The sequence below is a fragment of the Labeo rohita genome, chromosome 11 (genome assembly GCF_022985175.1).
Source record: "Labeo rohita strain BAU-BD-2019 chromosome 11, IGBB_LRoh.1.0, whole genome shotgun sequence".
Taxonomy (NCBI): Eukaryota; Metazoa; Chordata; class Actinopteri; order Cypriniformes; family Cyprinidae; genus Labeo; species Labeo rohita.
The window spans coordinates 19,486,709-19,508,598 of record NC_066879.1 but is presented as its reverse complement, the minus strand read 5'-3'; the positions used below and the strand labels follow the sequence as shown (position 1 = coordinate 19,508,598).

General features: G+C 34.3%; 2 protein-coding genes across 2 annotated transcripts in view; both read right to left on the bottom strand.

Moving 5' to 3' along the window:
- Positions 1 to 2,064: 2,064 nt before the first annotated feature.
- Positions 2,065 to 7,232, bottom strand: tdo2b (tryptophan 2,3-dioxygenase b). Its single transcript, XM_051122115.1, has 12 exons — positions 7,080 to 7,232; positions 6,819 to 6,921; positions 6,613 to 6,703; positions 6,455 to 6,525; positions 5,971 to 6,098; positions 5,084 to 5,270; positions 4,866 to 4,973; positions 4,656 to 4,767; positions 3,319 to 3,376; positions 3,116 to 3,195; positions 2,949 to 3,039; positions 2,065 to 2,671 (listed from the first exon to the last, which is right to left on the bottom strand). The coding sequence occupies exons 1-12, from the start codon at positions 7,112 to 7,114 to the stop codon at positions 2,512 to 2,514; spliced, it is 1,224 nt and encodes a 407-aa protein (XP_050978072.1). The 5' UTR covers positions 7,115 to 7,232; the 3' UTR covers positions 2,065 to 2,511.
- A 4,566-nt stretch (positions 7,233 to 11,798) lies between these two features.
- atp13a3 (ATPase 13A3) overlaps positions 11,799 to 21,890 on the bottom strand; it is a 48,390-nt gene continuing 38,298 nt past the window's right edge. The window contains exons 31-34 of the mRNA XM_051122121.1: positions 21,536 to 21,624; positions 20,532 to 20,612; positions 17,345 to 17,437; positions 11,799 to 14,668 (exon numbers count right to left, since the gene is read on the bottom strand). Of these exons, the coding sequence (XP_050978078.1) occupies positions 14,468 to 14,668; positions 17,345 to 17,437; positions 20,532 to 20,612; positions 21,536 to 21,624 (464 nt within the window). The 3' untranslated portion in view covers positions 11,799 to 14,467. The remainder of the gene's footprint in view (positions 14,669 to 17,344; positions 17,438 to 20,531; positions 20,613 to 21,535; positions 21,625 to 21,890) is intronic.

Here is a 21,890-nt window from a genome sequence, read left to right as displayed (position 1 = left end):
AACCACCACATACTGTTACTGACCACACAGCTCACATAAGCTTTGTGTATAGAGACAAAGTGTACTACAGGTTAACTAAATGATGAAATTATGCAAATACGTGAAAACCCCAAAGAAGACATGGAACAGCTGAGCAAAAATATCAATCTGGTCATTACTTGTGTTGATTTAAAAAAATAATTCAGAACATTCATAACCTCAGACATATGCAATAATAAAAAGCGGCATTACAGTTTTTCTCAGTCACTTTGGTGCATTTCTCAAATCATCCTTAACATTTGCAAAGAAGTATGTGCATTTCTCAAAACAATTCAGCACAACCCAATGGATTACCTGCAAAAGCCTGTAACTTACTCAAAATCTTTAGTTCATCTATCAAAAGGAAGTATGCATGTCAATGAACATATCAGGGCCATCAGAATGAAAAGTCCTTGTGTCATTGTTCACAAACAAGATAGTCAAAATGCTTAGTCATGTTGTCAAACTGTGTATTCTACTAGCATTACCTGATGTAAACTATAGCAATAGTTTGCGTGACAGCTGCTGTATTGAAATGCAGAAGGCTGCAATTCTTATGTGTGCCATATATCCATTTCAAAAGTACAAATGTACACATTACTGTATGTGAGATATTGATTGAAAGAGACTGGATAGGACAAAAAAAGAAAAAAAAAACACATTACAGAGTCATTGTGATAGACAAGAAAAAGAAATATCCCTGATAGTACACGTACATCACTAAGACGTCTATTTTACGTCTACATTTTCATCTGCAAGATTTATTTTCTAGAGTGTTTGCTCATCTGCACGTTTCCTACCAGGTGTCAAATAGACTTTTATTAGATGTCTTTACTGCAAGATGTTTATGATTTAGAGCGTATGTAAAACTGACATCTTACAGATGTCTGTCAGATGTTTGTACATGGCAGATGCACAAAAGCGAAAATACAAAATTAGAAAGGCAAACACAGGAATCACCCCTTAGGCAGAAGTTTGCTTTTGCATATAGCACTGTATGAGGAATTTCAGAGAACTGGTTTGTTATTGGTTAATCTACATTCCCTTATTAGTGAAAGTCAAGATTCACCTGCACAATGCATGGCAAATTTACAAATAGACTAACAGGAATGTGTAGAAAATATACTTGACAGTTTATGACAACTATATCAACCATTTTGCATTTAATGACTTATATAATGAACTAATGACCAGATGTTTTGAGGGGTAAGACTATTGCACAGAGAACTATATAATACATTTTAAGCAACATGACATTAGCAACTGATAATGTAGGAAAATGCAGACAAATGTACATAACCAATTGCATGAATGTACCAAAGCAATCGCAACTTGTTCAAAAGAATGAGAAACTGCTATTATGATGTGCACAAGTGACTAGATGATGTAGAGGTTGAAAAAAGTAGTTTTGAGAATTTAATTTCAGATTTGAGAAATGCACCAAAGCGACTAAGAAAAACTGTAATAAAAAGCACCTTGCGTGAAAACAGCTGCCACAAACTAAGATAGCATGTACTATAAGATACTGTGTCCAGCAACTTACTTTTAAGAAGTTGTTGCATAAAATATCTATCGCTTTAAACTTTTATGGGATTTACAGACATGTATTTGTCTTGGATGACTAGCTAGACGTATGAGAGCAGTATAAATCAAACTAAATCAAAGCAGAGCAGCATGATCATGGTCATAGTGTTTGTTATGTGAAAAAGAAAGTGAGGTGGGTCTCAGCTTTATATGCTTTCCAATGTACACAAGTTGGAAGCGATTTGTTGAATTTGTTTACTATAAACCACTTTCTTTTTTTTTTATGACAGAAAGAAAGACTTCTTGCAATAAATCCTCCTCATTTGTTAACATTAGTTAATAGATTATATAACATGAACTAACAATGATGACCGTTTGTTAGTCTTTGTTAATGTTTGATCATGTTCACAGTGAAGTACCTACGAGTGACAGTGGTCAAACAAATATTTACCAAAACAGAAGCTGCTGAATGAGGTTAGAGAAAATTCTGGAAAGAATTTAGTATTTATTTTACAAGTAGCGTAAAGAGAAAAATATAGCTTTGTTTATTAACGTGGTGCACAGTAGTGTCACTTAAAAACTTCAGCATAAAATCAGTGACATTTATGACATTTTATTTTTATGACACTGTTCATGTACAGCTTACAAAAATATATATATCATATTTACAAATGATCAGACAAATCTATGTGCTTCATTCAAAAGTATTGTTTTAGTGGTACAAAACATTTTTTAAATAAATGTTTAAAATATAAATAGTATGTACAAGATTTCTTGATTTTTTTTCAGTATGTACATGATTACTTTATCATTAAGCTTACATCTACATCTTCTTGAGAGAAGCTTCTAGTTCTTCAGTATCTCAGTAAATCAATCAAACATGTAAATGGAACAAAAACACAAACTTTGACTGATCAATACAAGCACTTGGCATAATTCCCAAGTTCCCAAGTCCCAAGTCTGATTTTTCTAATCAGAATCCTCACTGCTGTATGAATTGTACGAGCTGTCATAACACTCGGCCATGTAGGGAAACTTATGGATGTTTGGGTTCAGTTTGGGCATCCAGGAACGAGGTACCAGGAATGTTGCGAGGTTAAACAAATCCACAAACACTTTGTAACGGTCACTGAAAGATGAGAGAACGAGGCATCACTAATTTATGGGGAAAACCTTCATTTTATGGTCAATCTTTAGCACTTTTTTTATTTTTATCAGCGTGTCAAACTCCTATAAACACATTAAAAATCTGAATAAAAGCAGCGACAAACACTTGTAAACCTGGACATAAGTGTGCATTATGGATTATAAATTCAGATAATTATGAGTAACTGAGCTGTCAAAACAACACAAAACCTAGGAGTAGTTTGGCACTGAAAAAAATGCATCTTTCTCAGATCACAAACCTGACAGTGGAGCGCAGGTAATGGTAGCCTGAAGATCCACCTGTCCCTGCCTTACTGCCAATCATTCTGTGCGCCATACAGACATGATTATCTAGAGGGAAAGGTTTGGGATGTTAGTGTGGGATTTGGTTGTATCTCTGATTGAGTGCTCAGAATCAAAGACTTACATCTCCACTTGGTCATTAGTGTATCGATCTCCATCAGTGAAGTCAGGAGCTGGAAGGGCACCTGGAATCGAGGCTCTTCCCTGGAAGGGGAAAAAGTACGCATGAAGATCTCCATTGGAAAAATACCCCACTTTATAAAGTACTAAAAGAATTTTTCTATGAATATAGTGGATATTGTAATAATTGATATTAATCATACATACCTATAGAAATTAATCATTAGAGCTCCCTGAAGGGCCTTGTAAGAAAGTCGCCGTTCACCTTTTGGAAAAAGATTTAAATTCTGATATTCAAGCACCATAGACTGTAATAAATACTATAGAGTTTCATGTTTAAAAGGACAGTTCACCCAAAAATGAAAATTACCCCATGATATACTCACCCTCAAGCCATCCTAAGTGTGTATGACTTTATTCTTTCAGACGAATACAATCTGAGTTATATTAAGAAATGTCCTGGCTCTTCTAAGCTTTATAATGGTAGTGAATGGGTGTTGAGATTTTGAAGTTCAATAAAGTGCATCCATCCATTATAAAAAGTGCTCCGCACGACCCCAGGGGTTAATAAAGGCCTTCTGAGGTGAATCAATGCATTTGTGTAAGAAAAAAATCCATATTAAGTACTTTATTAACCACAAACTCTAGTTTTTTGCTAACTGTCGTACGCACGTTCACGAAAAAGTGGCATCCCAGCGAATGATGTAGGCTTAGCATAAGCTCTGGGAAGAAAATACAAGTCTTGTGATAACCAAGAGCTGTGTGGAGTACTTTTTATGATGGATGGATGCACTTTATTGGGCTTCAAAATCTCAACAGCCATTCACTGCAATTATAAAGCTTGGAAGAGCCAAAACATTTATTAATATGACTTTGATTGTATTTGTCTGAAATAAAAAAGTTCTATACACCTAGGATGGCTGGAGGGTGAATAAATCAAGGGGTAATTTTCATTTTTGGTTGAACTATCGCTTTAATACTGTGTTTTACTTCCCATTTCATTGTAATTATTTGTAATTTGTAAAATTTGTAATAATTTATAAAATATTTTAAAATAATTAAAAATGTAAATTTCTGGGTTAAAATAGTTCAAAAGTAAATCATACACACATCTGTGTAGTATTGAAATGGATATTATAAGGTCTTGGCAGTGTCCAAAACCATGGTATTAATATCATTTTACCTTTGTATAGGTGAATGTGTCCATAGGCCCTGACCAAAATGGCACCAAATTTCTTATTTAATTAATATTCTGAATTAACTTTTATTTTTTATATTTTCAGCTTTCATTTTATTTAAATTTACTTTGATTTGTAGTCATGTCTATGCACTTTTGTCATTTTTATTAGACGTTTTTCTTTGTAAATATTATTGTTTAAGGTTTAATTTAGTTTTATTTCAGTTTTACTTTTTACTAACTGCAGTATGTTAATTTTTTCCATCTAATGTTTATATTTTATTTCAATTACCAAAAATGTTTGTAATAGTTTAGTTAAAAAAAACCCTACAACCATACTGGCAAAGCATTGTGGGCAAATACTCACCTTTGCTTAAAAGATGCTCATGGCGTTTTGGATCAAACAGGGCGGTGAAGATCTCACTCTGTTTGTTTAGATCCGCCAGAAGGTCCTGCTTCACCTCAGAATCTTCCATTTTCTGTAAGTCAAAGCAATGAGTTAACCTTGATCACAATAACATTACTGAAAAAAAAGGAATGGGAAAAAACATTGATTGAAAAACAAAGCACAACGAACTTCCAGTTTGTGCTTTTCCTTCTTCAGACCCTCTTCGATGTTGGCTTGCAGTTTTCCCCAGAAGTTAAATCCATCCTTGTCCAGTCCAGGAGTCCTCTCCAGCCATTGCTACAATATACATAACATAAAACTGATATAGCATACTAATAACGCCAGAAAGAGTGCCAAAATGTGTTATTTCTTTTCACAATATCCTGGAATTGTTTTAGAGGTTTTACCTCCACCAGCTGAAGGAGAGTGGGTTCCTGCTCTGTACTCAGCAGCGTCTTGCTCTCTTGTCCATGGAAGCTATCTTTGTAGTGTCGTCGGTTGTAAGGGACTCTCAAATGATCCGCCACACCAATCTTAGCCTCCAGAAGACGGAACTGAAGACTCTGGAACCCCGAGGCTGATGATAGGTACTCCCTACAACACATAAACATCTTGAACCAATCTGATTCATGAGCAAATCATTCAAAAATTATTTTGGTAAAATTGAGGCCTGTTGAAGGATGTTTGAGCTGAGGCCATGACTTATTTTGCATGATGCAACTGTAACCCTGGACCAAGTAGCATGGGTATATTTGTAGCAATGGCCAAAAATCCAAATACATTGGATGGGTCAAAATTATTGATTTTTCTTTTATGCCAAAAATCATTAAGATATTCAGTAAAGATCATGTTCCATGAAGACATTTAGTAAATTTCCTACCATAAATATATCAAAACTTAATTTTTGATTAGTAATATGCATTGCTAAGAACTTCATTTGAACAACTTTAAAGGTGATTTTCTCAATATTTTGATTTTGTTGCACCCTCAGATTCCAGATTTTCAAATAGTTGTATCTTGGACAAATATTGTCCCATCCTATCCAAACAATACAACAACGGAAAGCTTATTTATTTAGCTTTCAGATGATGTATAAAGCTCAATTTCAAAAAATTGACCTTATTGGTTTTGTGGTCCATTGTCACAATTTTGTATGAATTAGTATGATTTGATTAATATAGAATTAGTGGGGCGTAAGTACTGTAGATAGTACAGAAACATATGAATGTGATATGAATTAATCAAATAAAATACTTATGAATTACCAATGGAGTGCGTTGAATGAGGATGTTACCTGAAATCAAAGAAGTCCAGGGCAGTCATGGTCTCCAGGACAGCAAACTGCTCTACCAACAGTTTGAAGATCATGGTGATCCTGTGGATCCTGCTCACCACCTTCAGCATGTTTCTTTCATCCCGAACCTGTGGACAAAGTCCACATTTAATCATTTTAACAAAAAATACACCTACACCAAAATAAAGGTTCCAAAAGGGGGTTTTCACCACGAGAACAACCATTTTTGGTTTCCCAAGGAACCTTTCAGTGAACAGTTCTTAAAAGAACATTTTAAACCTTCTAAAGAACCATTTTTAACTTTAAAGAACCTTTTGTGCAATGGAGAAATTTTGTTAATGTTAAAGGTTCTTCATAAAACCATTGTTGCCAGTAAAATTCTTTATTTTAAAAAGCTGTAAAGCTTGAGAAACAATCAACTCTTCTCTTTAAAAGCATACTTGTTTTCAAGAGTCGTAATTGTCATTTTATTAATTCAACTCACATGGTTTTTAATGAACAGATGCCGAACTGAATCAAGCTCCCACAATATCTGCTTAAACCACAACTCATAAGCTAAAAGAGAAAACACAGGACTTGTGAAAATGCACCCTCAAACTGCAAAATGTTTTCGTATGGTATGAATACACATAAAAATATTACCTTGGTGGGTAACAATGAAGAGATGCTCATCATGGATTTTTTTACCTTTCTCTTGACTTTGCAAAACTTGAGCGGTCAGCACCTTGTCAAGCTAACAGCAAACAGACTGAAGTTATTACACCGTAATGCATTTCAGCTTTTCTTAGATATGAATAATTAATATTTGAATCAGTACAGATGTCTATAAAGGTTGATGACTTAATTACCTGTAGGTATTCTCCATAGACGATTCCTCCTTTAGTGGCTTTGTTGATGCCCTTTTGGGATTCATCCTCTTCCTCTGTCTGACCGGGCTTACTGGTAAACAATCTAATTTTTAAATAAAAAATATTTTATTTTCAAAATGTTCTTCCGATAAAAAAAACAAAAAAACATTGCATTTAAATTTTGATTACACTGTATTTCATTTGATTTTGATAGGAATTAAAAACAAATGAGGTTAATAAAAACTAATTCTGAATACATACTGATGCTTTCTTCCCAAAAAAGGACATGCGCTCATGTTTTTACTCTAAATGTCAGACAAAAATTGATCTTATCTACGTTTACTGAAGATTATCACAAGGTTCTGGGTGCTTCGTTGCAAAGTGAAGCATTTAAAGATTTGCAGCGTCCAATCAAATGCTAGGTCGCAAAACACTGCCTATCAAAGTAGACACACGACACGCAAGTGAGTGTGTGTTTGTGTACCGTTTACAGTTGTGATTATTATGGGGTTTTTTTCACATTTGGACCATTTAGACCAGGTTGTTTGAGTTTTACTTGGTAAATAAAACCATTTTTGTTAATTGAAATAAAATGAACATTAACTGAAATAAAATATGAAAATAATAAAATATAACAAAATATTTAAACTCCAAGTTTTGGTATATATATATATATATATATACACATATATACACACAAAGACATTAACTAAAATTAAAAACAAATAATATATATAAAAGTAAAGTACATAGTGTGTGTATATATATATATATATATACATATACATATATATATACACCACACACACACGCACACACACACACACATATATATATATATACTAAACCTTAAACTAAAATTAAAATAAATTAAGTATTAAGTATAAAGAAAATACAAAAGTAATGATACTATATAACACTGATTAAAAAAAAATGTAAATAAATTTTATTATCTCAAATTGAATCATGTGACCCACAATGCTGCTCATGGATGTTTTTAAAATCCTGTCTTTATTTTAATTTTTTTTTTTTTATCATCATTGCGTGATTGATCTGTCTCAATAAGATTTAGCGACTTGGAGGGTTTAATTATGGTTAAAAAATGTCTTTAATTGACTTCCACAGCTGCCAAAACGTGGACCAGAGTCACATGTGCTTGTGGAGAATTTAATTTGGGGTTGAATTACTTTTGATGATATAATGCTGTTGAAAATAAGGATTAAATTTAAATGTTCTTTATATTGATAATGTGCTTGAAGCTTTATGGCTGTCTTGTTTTTAAAGTGCACTTGCATTTAGATTTTTTTCAAATGAGCTTTTGTAGTGTCAGGTAAATATTTACTAGTCCATATGGCCTTGCTCTCTTAAAATTCAACTCAAACAGCCAATCGCAGCGCGCGATAGTTAGGCGCTTTATTATGGTCAAGGTCATATGGTGTTAACAGAGTGCATTTCAGTGTAGAAGCAAATGCAGAAAATAAATAATCCAACAAATTTTTATCCATAATCAAACCCTCAAAGTCACTAAATCTTATTGACAGCTCTCCTTTTTGGATCATAACAAGACTGGTCGTTATAAAAGCATACGTTTGCAGTTGCATAATGTTTTTGTTGGACCAACATCCTCAAACAGGACATCATCTGGATCCCAACCAGCAGACCTGACCTAAAAACTAAACAAACTGATATATCAGAGACAAATCTTGAGGTTAAAGTCGTATTTTTAATGGGGGCTGAACTCAGGTTAATGTACAAATTTAGAGGCAAACACAAATAAAAACAAATCACATGGTCTGTGGCACATAAGCAGTAATGACGTAAGGAAGAGTTCACAAAAAGTGGAGTTCTGTCCATATAAGCTGTAAATGCTCCGCATTTACAGCTTACAGATCCCTTGTCATCTGAGATGTAACTTAAAGCTTAATAAAGTGTTGGAAATGACTACGAAAATTATTTATTTGAAAAACAACTCTAAACTAAACTAACCTAAAACTAATTCGACTAAATCAAATAATAAAAAAAACGTAACTGTATATTTTCATGCCTTCTCAAGCAAAGCAAATTTTGAAAGTCCGCTGAAAACATTTATGATCATAGATAATGTTCAAGATGTACGTTATTGTCAACATGCCTAAGTAGTAAATAAAAAAAAAGTTTATAAAATGTTTAATGTGTATAAAAAAATTAAATTATATATTTTTTTAAATAATAACAAACATCAGGAAAAAGAGGAAACAATACCTTTGTTTTCTATATGCTTGTGTCGCTTATAGTTAAAGTTGTTTGCAACGTTACTTGGCAATATTTTTAAGATATTATTATTTTATTTTTATTTACCAATTTATTTGGTATTTACATGGTCTGTTATTGGAGTAGTGTCACCCGGGTGGGAGTTTGAATTCATAGGCTATTCACTTTCTGAATATTACATATTACATCATAGCGTAACTACGTGTAAACTATGGATTATTAACTATTATTATTATTATATGGAATAACTATGGATAAACCTGAAACAATAAAGGAAGGATTAAAGGTGAATTTCATCTACAAATAAGGTAGGAAATGCGCAAATGTGCATTTTTCCCTCTTTGAGTGTGTCCGAAAAACTGAGGGGGTGGGGTGCTAATCTTAGCATAACCGGCAGTGTTGCCAAGTCCGCGGTTTTCCCGCAGAATTTGGCTACTTTCATACTGTTGCCGCGGGTTGTTTTCATGTCCGCGGGTTGAAGCGACCCCAATAATGTAATATTTAGCCCCTGGAATGTTAATTTTACCAGGGGAACCTCGCCCAAAAATGTGTATTTTACCCCCCCCGAACTCGATTTTTACCGGGGAACCCCCCCTCGAAGCGGGATTGGGCTACTTTTGACCTGGCAACCCTGACGCACAATTTCGTTAAAGGGGTCATCGGTCCATCTATGTTCGCGCAAATCATTCGTGATCCAGCTTCACTTACAGCAGAAGTGTGTATAAACGTTTTTTTATGAATCTTTCCTTATAACATGGTAGTTAGGAAGTTTAGCGGCTAAACGCTGCTAAAGTAAACAAGATCGTCACTCCACAGAGAGGAGAGAGGGGCGGGGTGAGCAGAGCTCATTTGCATTTAAAGGAACAAAACCATTGAGAATTTTAAATTAAAGTATATTAGAGACTTTTCATTAAGACCCTAAAGAATCATATCAACTTGTGGAAAATGGGCATCCGATGACCCCTTTAATAACGATGCACACATAACGTTTCATGACGCTTGCGGTGTTTTCAGCCTCTGCCGCCTCAATATACCAGTACATGAACATATAAATAAAATCTCTAGAACTTCTCCGAGAGTCATTTCATGAGCATTTTATCGTTTCTTTTGAGAAAAACTTTAGTTATATCACATACAAACAGAAACTTAAAAGGTTTTCACAGGGACCTGTCAAAATAAAAGTTAGGTGTAACTTGAAACTGTGCCAGAAATATACTACTTAATGTTAGTCTTACTACTAATAATACTATTATTAAAACTTATATTATTAAAATATAATTAAAATTATACTTTAAGGAATATTTACCAGAATTTTAGTTTTTTGAACAATTTATTTTTTCCAAAAAAAATATTTTAGAAAATCAATTAATGAGACTTGCATGATTATTACAGTTTAATGAAACCATTAAAATGGAATCTAGAAACTTAATGGAAAAAAAATTACTTATGTACTTTATAAGGCCTTAAAATTTTAATTTTTGTTACACTTTTAATAAATTGCGAAATTGTGAGTTTCATGATTTCAGTTAATTAGATATGCTTTTTTATTTAACCATTAACACAGTCTTAAAAAATTAAAATGTAAAAAAAAAAGAAAGAAAGGTAAAGAACTGGAAAGTCTCTCATACCCCATTTCAGCAATGAACAAAAATAATCTTGTGTTTTTGACTTTTATTACATAGCTTTAAGCAGGGGAAGAAGAAAAAAAGAGGGAAACATACAATATTTATTAAAGCAAATAAAATGAAAATAAATAAAAATAATTTACATGTATATAAAAAGAAAACAGCAATGACAAATTTACATCTCTACAAAAATTAAAAGTGGTGGGCTTTCGAACATCACCAAGAACACTGACCAACATGACTTTTTCCCATACTTATTTATTTAGCATTGATCATTACAAATACACACATTTCCCTGAGGAAATTCACCACTCCAGCTTTGAAAACAACCAGTGGCTGAAATTTTGCTCATGTTTGATAACCCCGTTCTCACATGAAAATGAACACAACATACTCTTACAAGACGAATAAGCAAATGTAATGAGTAACGCTGTGTACTGAACAACCTACAGTAATCAAACACTCTTATTCCCGTGTGTTCAGATCCTGGAAAACTGCAGATATGACATACAGATGGCCCCAATTATGAAAAAGTCAATTTTTAGCACATAAATGATTGCTATGGAACAAAGAGTGACATGACGGATATCTCAGTGTGCATCTGAAGGTGTAAAAGTGAACAAAACCAATACAAATGTGCATAAGGTGCAGGTCTGTTATTGTGAGAGAGGATTGAACGATGTTCTCCAAAACCTAGCAGCAACCTACTGCCTCCTAGAGGAAGAGAAACTGATTGCCACACCACACATTTCAGATCAAGAAAAACTAAACCCATTTAAATTAAAAAAAAAAAAAAAAAAAATAAAAAAAAAGAAAATAATTTAACATTCCCCAATCCCAAAAGCATTCAGCATTGCATTCACATTTGTTAATGACATACAAAAGATCGTTGTTTGTTTATCCATCCGGGCTCAGTAGATGGTACGAGCAGATGCTTTGAGGTGGTAATTTATAAAATACATTGTATACTTTTTTTTGTCGCCTCAAGGAATTCAAGGAATGCCCAGCAAACACACTTTAATGATATAAACAAACATACAGATACAATATCGGACAAATACGGCTGAAAAGAACACATTGCGATTATTTCAGATGATCAATACCATTTCAAAAAAAAAAAAAAAAAAAAAAAAAAAAAAAAAAAAAAAAAAAAAAAAAATCAAACAGTACCAAAGTATTGCAGAAATGGAGCAATAAAAATACAGATTCAGCCCTTTTTCAGAATAAACTAAAGAATTAAAAATGCCCCATACAGCAAAACAAAACATGAATTTGAAGAGCAAACAATAAATAAATGCAAACACGGAAGAAAATCTGTGATCAGATTGTAAGATTTACCATATGAACATTAATTTTACAGTTCTTTTTAAAAATTTGTACATTCCTTTGTTTTCAAAGAGCTTTTTAAAATTTATATAGAACATCTTTAGTATGTTTACAAAAATCGCATATTTATTAAATGAAGTGCTGTCAACAGACATGCAATTCTTTTTTTTTTTTTTTTTTTTTTTTTTTAAATAGTATAATTTTACTATTCCATTTGAGACTTTTGTGTGTTCAAATGCATTTAAAAAAAAAATACTATTGAGGTCAAAAGTTTACATACAACTTGCAGAATCTGCTAAATGTTAATTATTTACCAAAATAAGAGTGATTTTTGTTTTAGCACTGACCTAAATAAGATAATATGAGTCAAAAGGTTCAAACACTCACTGATGCTCCAAGAAGGAAACACAATGAGCCGGGGGGTGAAAACTTTTGAATTTGATGACCAGAGTAAATTTAACTTATTCCGTCTTTGGGAAAATATGTAAGCATGTTTTGTAGCTTCTGAAGGGCAGTACTAAATGAAAAAAAAAAATATGATATTTAGGCAAAATAAGAAAAATGTACACATCTTCATTCTGTTCAAAAGTTTCACCCCCCGGCTCTTAATGCATCGTTTTTCCTCCTGAAGCGTCAGTGAGTGTTCGAACCTGTTGTAATAGTTGCATATGAGTCCCTCAGTTGTCCTCAGTGTGAAAAGATGGATCTCAAAATCATACAGTCATTGTTGGAAAGGATTCAAATACACAAAAATGCTGAAAACCAAATAATTTATCAGACCTGAAGGATTTTTCTGAAGAACAGCAGGCAGTTTAACTGTTCAGGACAAACAAGGTGATGAACAACTGATCACTAAACAACCAAACAAAAACACAGCTGTGGATCATTCAGGTGAGAACACAGTATTAGGAATCAAGTGTATGTAAACTTTTGATAGGGGTAATTTTTATAAACAACTATTATTTTCTCTTGCAGACTATATGTAAACATCTAAAAAAAAATACCATGTATTTTGTATGATCCCTCGTATTTTGTTAAAATAATTAACATTCAGCAGATTCTGCAAGTTGTATGAAAACTTTTGACAAATAAAGACACCGACCTCAGTGAAATGACTGACCAAAACTCTTCATATGAACTATCAATGGCTTGGATTTTCTGATGAGCAACAATACAAACTGTCAAAGAACAAACAAAGGTGATCATCTGATATTGCTTAGTGGTTCATTTCACAAACAACACATGTAAAATGACATAAAAGGTGTTTTTTTTCTTCAAAACGATACTGAGACAGGCCTGCAACAAGTTGAGGATAGTTGAACTGCAATGCATAAATTATGCAAATCAGATCTGGAAGGAGGGAGGGATCATCTTGAACATTTCGAACCTTTAGTTAACGGTTTAGGATAAAAAAAAAGTCACTTTTTTCCTAGATCAGCAGCAGAACTGTTAATAATTCATGCACAAGTAATACTGTTAACTGGCCAATTCTGAGTGATTTCATTGGCAGCCTGATTTGATTTGGATATCATCATACAATTTTCAGATACAGAACAGTTCTCACCTCCACCTGTACTTTTTCCTAAAGAACGTGCCTTAAATTTCTCAATGAACAAATTGAGCCCCTTCCAACAGATTCCCAATGCAATGTCATTGTAATTAACCAGGACTTGTCTTAACAGTTTTCAGACACTGTAAAAGGGCTTCAGGATGGACCGAAACCTATCGCCAGATACTGCGCCAGGAGAAGTGAACAAAACACAGATGACTTTCACAATGTTTGGCCTTCCACAACTGAATCCCACCTCGATTCTTCCATGGGAAGAGATATGAAAAGTAAAGATCATGTGTAATTATATATCTACGTCGATATATTTATAAAAACGAGCTGGCTATAAATTAAGCTGGATCTTGGATTCGTGAGCCACTAGAGTTTGGTTTGGTTTGTTCGGCATGCAGCGATGGTTTCCAAAGCGTTAGCATGCAGCCCCAGCCTGTAGAGATGATGCGCTACCGACTACAGCTTGAAATCCAGTAAAGAGCCTCTGTGATATCCGTAGGAGAGCCACCAGGTGATCTAAAGAGCCACATTTGGTAATAAGTTCAATCACTTTGCGGTCTACATGATGTCTTAAGGGAATATCGGTGATTAACCGCATGCCTGTGTGGGCGGAGCTTCCACAGTTCCCAGCCTGTGAACCCCGCCCATTTAAAAAAAAAAAAACCTTGAGCAGCAAGAAAAAAAAAAAAAAAAAAAGAAAAAGAAGAAAGAAAGAAAAATTAAAGAAGAGAGACGATGGATGAAACACCTCGATATCTTGGAGATGTTATTAAAAACTCGCCTTTTGTTTTTTGGTGTCTCTTTTGTTTTTTTTTTTAACAAAATTGGTAAATTCAGTGTTTTAAGGAATCCCTGGACGTGCGATACGGAGTGTGTTGATGGAAATGCTAGGAAACGGCCTCGATCTGGTAGGAGCAGTCGTCCGGATGCGGGCCGGGTTTGGCTTCAGTGGTGCTCTTGGGTTTGGGAGGCCAGTCGGGATCCACGCTCAGCTCTTGGGCCAGGTGCATGTACCGAGCCTTGGGCACTTTCCTCCGTCGGCAGCAGAGCCAGGAGAGGCATTTAGTTCCAAACATGTCTATTCCTTTCTATAGATACACACAGACACACATCGGCCAAGGGGGGAAACACAAGGGGAAGTGGAGAAGGGAAGATAACAAGAAGTCTGTTTTTATCATTTCCAAAGGACAAGAATTCAATCCTGTAATGGAAACACTAAACTGTGAAAAAATAAAATGAGAAAGTCATCTGCAGAAACAAATTCAGAGCCTTTGGTTTGTCTGTACAGTATGTCATCATGCCTCTGAGCACATGCAAGGGTAATGACTCTTTATGCTTATTCAAGTTAAAACCAAAATTCAAAGAAAAGCTACTTTTTAAGATCAAATGGGATATAAAAAAAAAGAATGTTCCGGGTTCAAATCCACAGCATGCTGTCAGCTACCACAAAAAAATAATTTTGACTTGTCATGAGTTTTTAAAAACAAGCAAAAGTTGCGTATACAGTAATGCGCTTATAACGCAAGTATATGGGGAAGGACACCGACTGGGATAAAAGTGACCCTGAACCACAAAACCAGTCTTAAGTAGCACAGCTATATTTGCAGCAGTAGCCAAAAATACAATGTGTGGGTCAAAATGATTTTTCTTTTATGCCAAAAATTATTAGGGTATTAAGTAAAGATAGTGTTCTATAAAGATGTTTTGTAAATTTCTTGCCATAAACGTATCAAAACTTAATTTTTGATTAGTAATATGCATTGCTAAGAACTTCATTTGGACAACTTTAAAGGCTATTTCCCGATACTTAGATTTTTTTTTGCACCCTCAGATTTCAAATGGTTGTATCTTGGCCAAATATCGCCCTAACAAACCATACATCAATGGAAAGCTTATATATTCAGCTTTTAGATGATGTATAAATCTCAAATTTAAAAAAAAATGGACCCTTATGACTGGTTTTGTGGTCAAGGGTCACATATATATTATTTTCTTATTATTTAAAATTTATTTTGTTAAAGAAAAATGGGGAAAGTGTAAAGAATTCAAAAATTCTGATGAAAAAAAATAAATCATTATTGTGAATCTTTTGTCCATATCGCCCAGCCCTGAGTGTTAAAATTTAACCAGTGTGACAAAATCTAACGCGCATAAAGTTATATCCAAATTTTGACCCTCTATATTTTGTTATAAAGTGTTTCAACAAAATTGAGTGCTGCTTTTCATTTTCTAAACACTTCTGGAAGCCCTGGTCCATGGATTGCATTGGATGTAAAACCATTTTTGCTTGTTTTTACAATCTCATCAAAATTATTTTTGGTGGTAATCAAAGGCAGGCTACAGATACTGTCAATAGAGCTCGTTTTAAACCCGGAACATTCCTTTATAGGAATATTCCAGGTTATCTGCAATTTAAAATCTATTATAACTTAAGTATCGTTAAGCGTTGTTACATTAAAATACATTTAAAAAAGCACAAACTAAATAACATTAGGAACTGAAAATACAAAAATAAATAAAATTAATGATAAAAATATATAAATAAATACTTGTATATATAAGAAGACACCACAAAGATACGTGATGTATCTATCTGTAAAACACGTTTTATATGTGCTTTTAAGATGCAACCTCAAACAATCAAATTGGTAACTTGTAACCAGAAGTTTATCCAACTATAAAAGTAGTCCCACTTCAAAAGGATGATACAAGCAAGTAAAAATGACTGCCTGTGATAAGCGACAGCAGGCCACAGACTCATTTTGAACCCTGAACATTCCCGTAAAGGAAAATTCAAGTATTTACACTTAAATGTCTATGAGAAGTTAACTATACACTACCATTCAAAATTTGGGGATTGGTAAGATTTTAAAAAAAGTTATTCTAATTTATTTTATTTTTATTAATCAGATAAAAAAATTCTGTTTTATGTTTTAACATAATATTAAATTAAATTAATTCCTTTGATGGAAATTCTAATTTTATTCTAATTTTTTAATTAAAATTTTTATTTGAATAAAACTTTTCTAAAGCAAAACTTGCTAAATAAAAAGGAAATCATTTATTTAAAAAAACATCTAGATAGATAGATAGACAGATAGATAGATAGTTTATTTTAAAGTAATTAATACCTTTGTATTTATCTTACTGGCTTTCACTTGGTATCTATGCAAGGACACCAGAAATAGGATTTTTCATTAAAAAACTATTTACACGGTGCTGCAAATTCTACATTGGTTATGCAAAACCAGTAGTTCCTCTGTAGAAACATAAATGCTTCTCATAGACATTAAGTTGCAAACAACCCTGAATGTTCCTTTAACCAAACCTGAAGCTTAAAACCAACACACAAAACACAATGTATTAGAACTTTAGTGCAAGTTTTGCGATTCAATGTGTTAGACGTTAAACATTGCTCTGTCTGGCACATACCTGCACCGTCACTGCAAACACGCGGTTTGAACAGACGCATAGCTTACACACGTATGCAGTAGTTGCCACTACAGAAGGAGCATTAGAGGAAGATGTGGGGAAGCAGGGCAATCGTAAGCCCCCGGAGCATGACAAAACAGGAGTCCCAACAGGGGGCACTAGAGAGCGTTCAGAAAAATCATGTCGGCGCATGCAAGGCCAAACGTTAAAACAGGGTGCTGGGTGAGAGGGGGGGAGAGATAGGAGGAGGAAGGAGAAAGAGTGAAAGTGGGAAAGTGGACACTAGGAAGTGAAAAGGCAACGGTGAACAGAAGTGTCAGATTTTTCCCAACCTGTGGTGTCGGGCCTGCAGGGGAGACGCCATAGCTTCCCTGCTTGTCTCTGCTGAACACATGCTTCCATAAGATGACGTCAAGCACGACGGTCTATAGAATATCGCAGTAGGGCGGAAAGAATGAAGAGAGCTACGGATCACATGGCTAGCAAAAGATTTATGGTCATCATTTGTTTCTGCTTTTTCCTTGTCAAGAGCAAAACTAAACACATTTTTGAAAGGGAAGTGATTTTTTTTTTGGATTGTGTGTTAGTTCAAGAAAAACAGAGGATGCAAGAGAATTATGTGTTTTTGCACTAAAAAGTCATCCATTCGTTGGCAATGAACACACAACGAGATCACAGTTAGTATCAGGAAGTCGCCGGGATCTAAAAGGCGAAGCAAACAGCCACTATGCCACTAGGATGATTGCTGGCATTTCTTAATCAGGGTGAGGAGCATTCGCCCAAAGAGGACGAGAATAATTTGACCTTTTCTTTGAGATTCAGAGGCAGGAGCTGCTGATGAAATCAGACATGCTGTACAACTCATGACCTGGCTGTATAAGGTATAACATAAATGCTGTTTCCCTATTCTGTGAATCAGCCTTAGCAGAGCGGGAATTTACTTTTGTATAGGGATGGGAATCATAAGAAATTTTGGCTTCTTAAAAGGAACCTTGGGGAAATAACACAAATGATGTCTCTTACAGAAATATTTAGTGGAAAAACTATGAAAGATCCAAATACACATTCTTTTATACATATTTTGTACTATGGGGAGCGCCATTATTTCATATAACATTAAATGTTGCTATTTTCACCGCAATACAACTCAGAAAATAACACTGATTCAATGGCCACAGCTACTGAAAGAGCTTACAGGTGGTGATGGACGTAAGCGTAGGCTTAAACCAAATGCTGTAGTCAAATTTTTCCCCACATGAAGTCTAAACGCTCCCGATATGGAGTGAAATCCGCGCTGAGAAACTCCTCGGCATGTTTACATCCTGCCAGGATGGCGTCTAACGTTTCTTGTCTCTGCCATTTGTAAGCTCTTTCAGTAGCTGTGGTCGACTACAAGCCTCAAAGGCATGAGGGTTAAAAATTACAAAGACAAAGACGCAGGTCTTTAAGACGTTTTATTTGTCTGTAGGCATCTTTCCATTCTTTTCTCCTCTTCTTATCGCTAGGAAAGCAATGAAATCTTACTTGGCTTCTCTTATTGCCCTTCGACTGAAAGTTACAACCAAAAGCCGCACAATGTGGCATCGTATCAGTATTTTATTTTTTCGAGTTGTGTTGCAGTAAAAATAGCAACAGGTAGAGCCAGCAACTCATCGAGTGCAACCATTGCATGTCACTGAAATAAGGGTGCCCCACATAGTTCAAAATATGTATACAGCAATGTGGATTTTTTTAAATAACGTAAATCTTACATGGGTTTTCTACGACATTATGTTGTATTAATAATCAACGGTTCCCTTTAACTTCATTAAAGGAGAAGTCCACTTCTAGAACAAAAATTCACAGATAATTTACTCACCCCCTTGTCATCCAAGATGTTCAGGTCTTTCTTTCTTCAGTCGTAAAGAAATTATGTTTTTTGAGGAAAACATTTCAGGATTTCTCTCCATACAGTGGACTTGTATAGCACCCGTGGAGTTTGAACTTCCAAAATGCAGTTTAAATGCAGCTTCAAAGGGCTCTAAATGATTCCATACGAGGAAGAAGGGTCTTATCTAGCAAAACAATTAGTTACTTTCTAAAAAAAAAAAAAAAAAAAAAAAAAAAAAAAAGAATAATAAAAAAAATAAATAATTCCTCCAACTTCAAAATCGTCCTACATCACTGCAGAAGTACCGAACCAGTGTTTATAAAGTGATTGTGCAAAGATGATCAAACAGCGATGTAGGATGATTTTGAAGTTGGAGAGGAAAATGACATAGGAGTTTTTCAACACACCCTAGCTGTCTTGAACCGAAACGCACAAGCAGAGCTAGACAAGACGACAATTTGAGAATAAAAAGCATATACACTACCGTTCAAAAGTTTGGGGTCAGTAAGACTTGTAATAGTCTTTAAAGAAGTCTCTTATGCTCATCAAGGCTGCATTTATTTGATTAAAAATATAGAAAAAAAACAGTAATATTGCAAAATGTTTTTACAATATAAAATAATGTTTTTTATTTTAACATACTTTAAAATAGAATTTATTCCTGTGATGAAAAGCTGAATTTTTATCAGCTGTTACTCCAGTCTTAAGTGTCACATGATGCTTCAGAAATCATTCTAATATGCGGATTTATTATTAGAATGATCAATGTTGGATAATATCAACAGTTGTGCTGCCAAATATTTTTTGGAACCTGTGATTTTTTTTTTTTTTTCAGGATTCTTTCATGAATAACAAGTTTAAAAAGTACAGTGTTTATTCAAAATATAAATATTTTATAATAATGTAAATTATTTATTATTAACTTTTAATAAACTTTTAATTATTAACTTAATATATCCTTGGTGAATAAAAGTATTAATTTCTTAAAAAAAAAAAAAAAGAAACAATAAAATGTACTGACCCCAAACTTTTGAACGGTAGTGTAAATTGTCAATTTTTTTTTGACAATTTTTGTTTCGCTAGATAAGACCCTTCTTCCTCGGCTGGGATCGTTTAGAGCCCTTTGAAGCTGCATTTAAACTGCATTTTGGAAGTTTAAACTCGGGGGCACCACTGAAGTCCACTATATAGAGAGAAATCCTTCAAAAAACAATTTCTTTACGACTGAAGAAAGAAAGACATGAACATCTTGGATGACGAGACGGCGAGTAAATTATGGATTATATCTCTCACTCTCTCTCAATGGGATCAGTTCTAATGAAGAACCAGCTTTTGATTCCCAACCCTATTTGTATGTTGTATTTCTGTGGGAGTGTATACATCCCCATCAAATACACTTGAGTGTTTTAATTGGGTTACAGCAAGAGCAGTGTGTTATGACCTGGCTGAAGGGTCCACTACATCTGACAGTCACATCCTATAGGAAAAAGTGTCATCCATAATATAGTACTGTCCTTTTCCAAATTTACATGAGCTAGCAATACAAATGCATAACGATATAATAAAAATAACTATATTGAAAGTTTATCATATGTGACTGTCCACAACAAATAATGTGGCAGATGTAACAGTCTGATGTTCTCACTTACCTCGACAATGGCAGACATTACAGCGTTGCCCAGAATGATGAGCACCATAGCCAGACGCCAGTTTAGAGGAACACATACAAGCTGAGGAGAACATAGACAATGTAACTAAACAAAACATACACTATTGTTCTTATTCAGCAGGGATGCATTAAACTGATCAAAAGCGACAGTACAGAATACAATTTTTCTGATAATTTACTCAGCCTCATGTCATCCAAGATGTTCATGTCTTTCTTTCTTGAGAAATTAAGGTTTTGGAGGAACAAATTTCAGAATTTTTCCCTGTATAGTGGACTTCAATGGGAGCCAACGGGTTGAAGGTCCAAACTGCAGTTTCGAAGCAGTCTTAAAGGGCTCTACACGATCCCAGCCGAGGAATAAGGGTCTTATGTAGCGAAATGATCGGCCATTTTCTACTTTATAACCACAAATGCTTGTCTTGGACTGGCTCTGCGATGTTCATGACTTCACGCGTTACATGATCACATTGAAAAGGTCATAATTTAGTACTTCAGTTCAAAAAGGTAGGGTAGGAAAAACTTCAAATTATCCGACATCGTTCTACCTTTTTTGTAAAGGGCGTTTGACTTTCTTTGCACGTTCGCTCCGTAAACACTGGGTCGGTACTTCCGCCTACGTAATGCGTGAGGTCGAGCTAGTGCAAGATGAGCATCTGTGGTTTAAAATGTACATAGTTTTTTTTAAAAGAAAATGACGCTTTCAATAGATAAGACCCTTATTCCTCGGCTGGGATGGTGTGAAGCCCTTTGAAGCTGCACTGAAACTGCAGTTTGGACCTTCAACCTGTTGGCTCCCATTGAAGTCCACTATATGGAGAAAAATCCTGGAATGTTTTTCACAAAAAAATTGATTTCTTTTAGACTGAAGAAAGAAAGGCATGAACATCTTGGATGACATGGGGGTGAGTAAATTATCAGGAAATTTACATATATGAAAATAATTTATATTATCTACAATTATCAATCATCAGAAAACAAATGTACCTCTAAAAATTTATAGATTCCAGCAACTGGGAAAAACATGATGAAAAGCAGGAAAATGATGAGAATTAAAGCAGAGACGACAAACGGCCCTGAAAGAAAGCGAAAAGACAACCAGAAACACAATTAATCAAGAGTTTTGCATTTCCACTGTCAAGACAAGACCATTTCAAGAACAATTTAGTTTTAATAAGCAATATTTCAATGACATCACTTACGTTTTACTCTAGAAAATTAAGAGTAAAAAAAATCTTCAAGGAGAAGTCCACTTCCAGAAACATTTACAGATAATGTACTCACCCCTTTGTCATTTAAGAATGTTCATGTCTTTCTTTCTTCAGTTGTAATGAATTTTTTG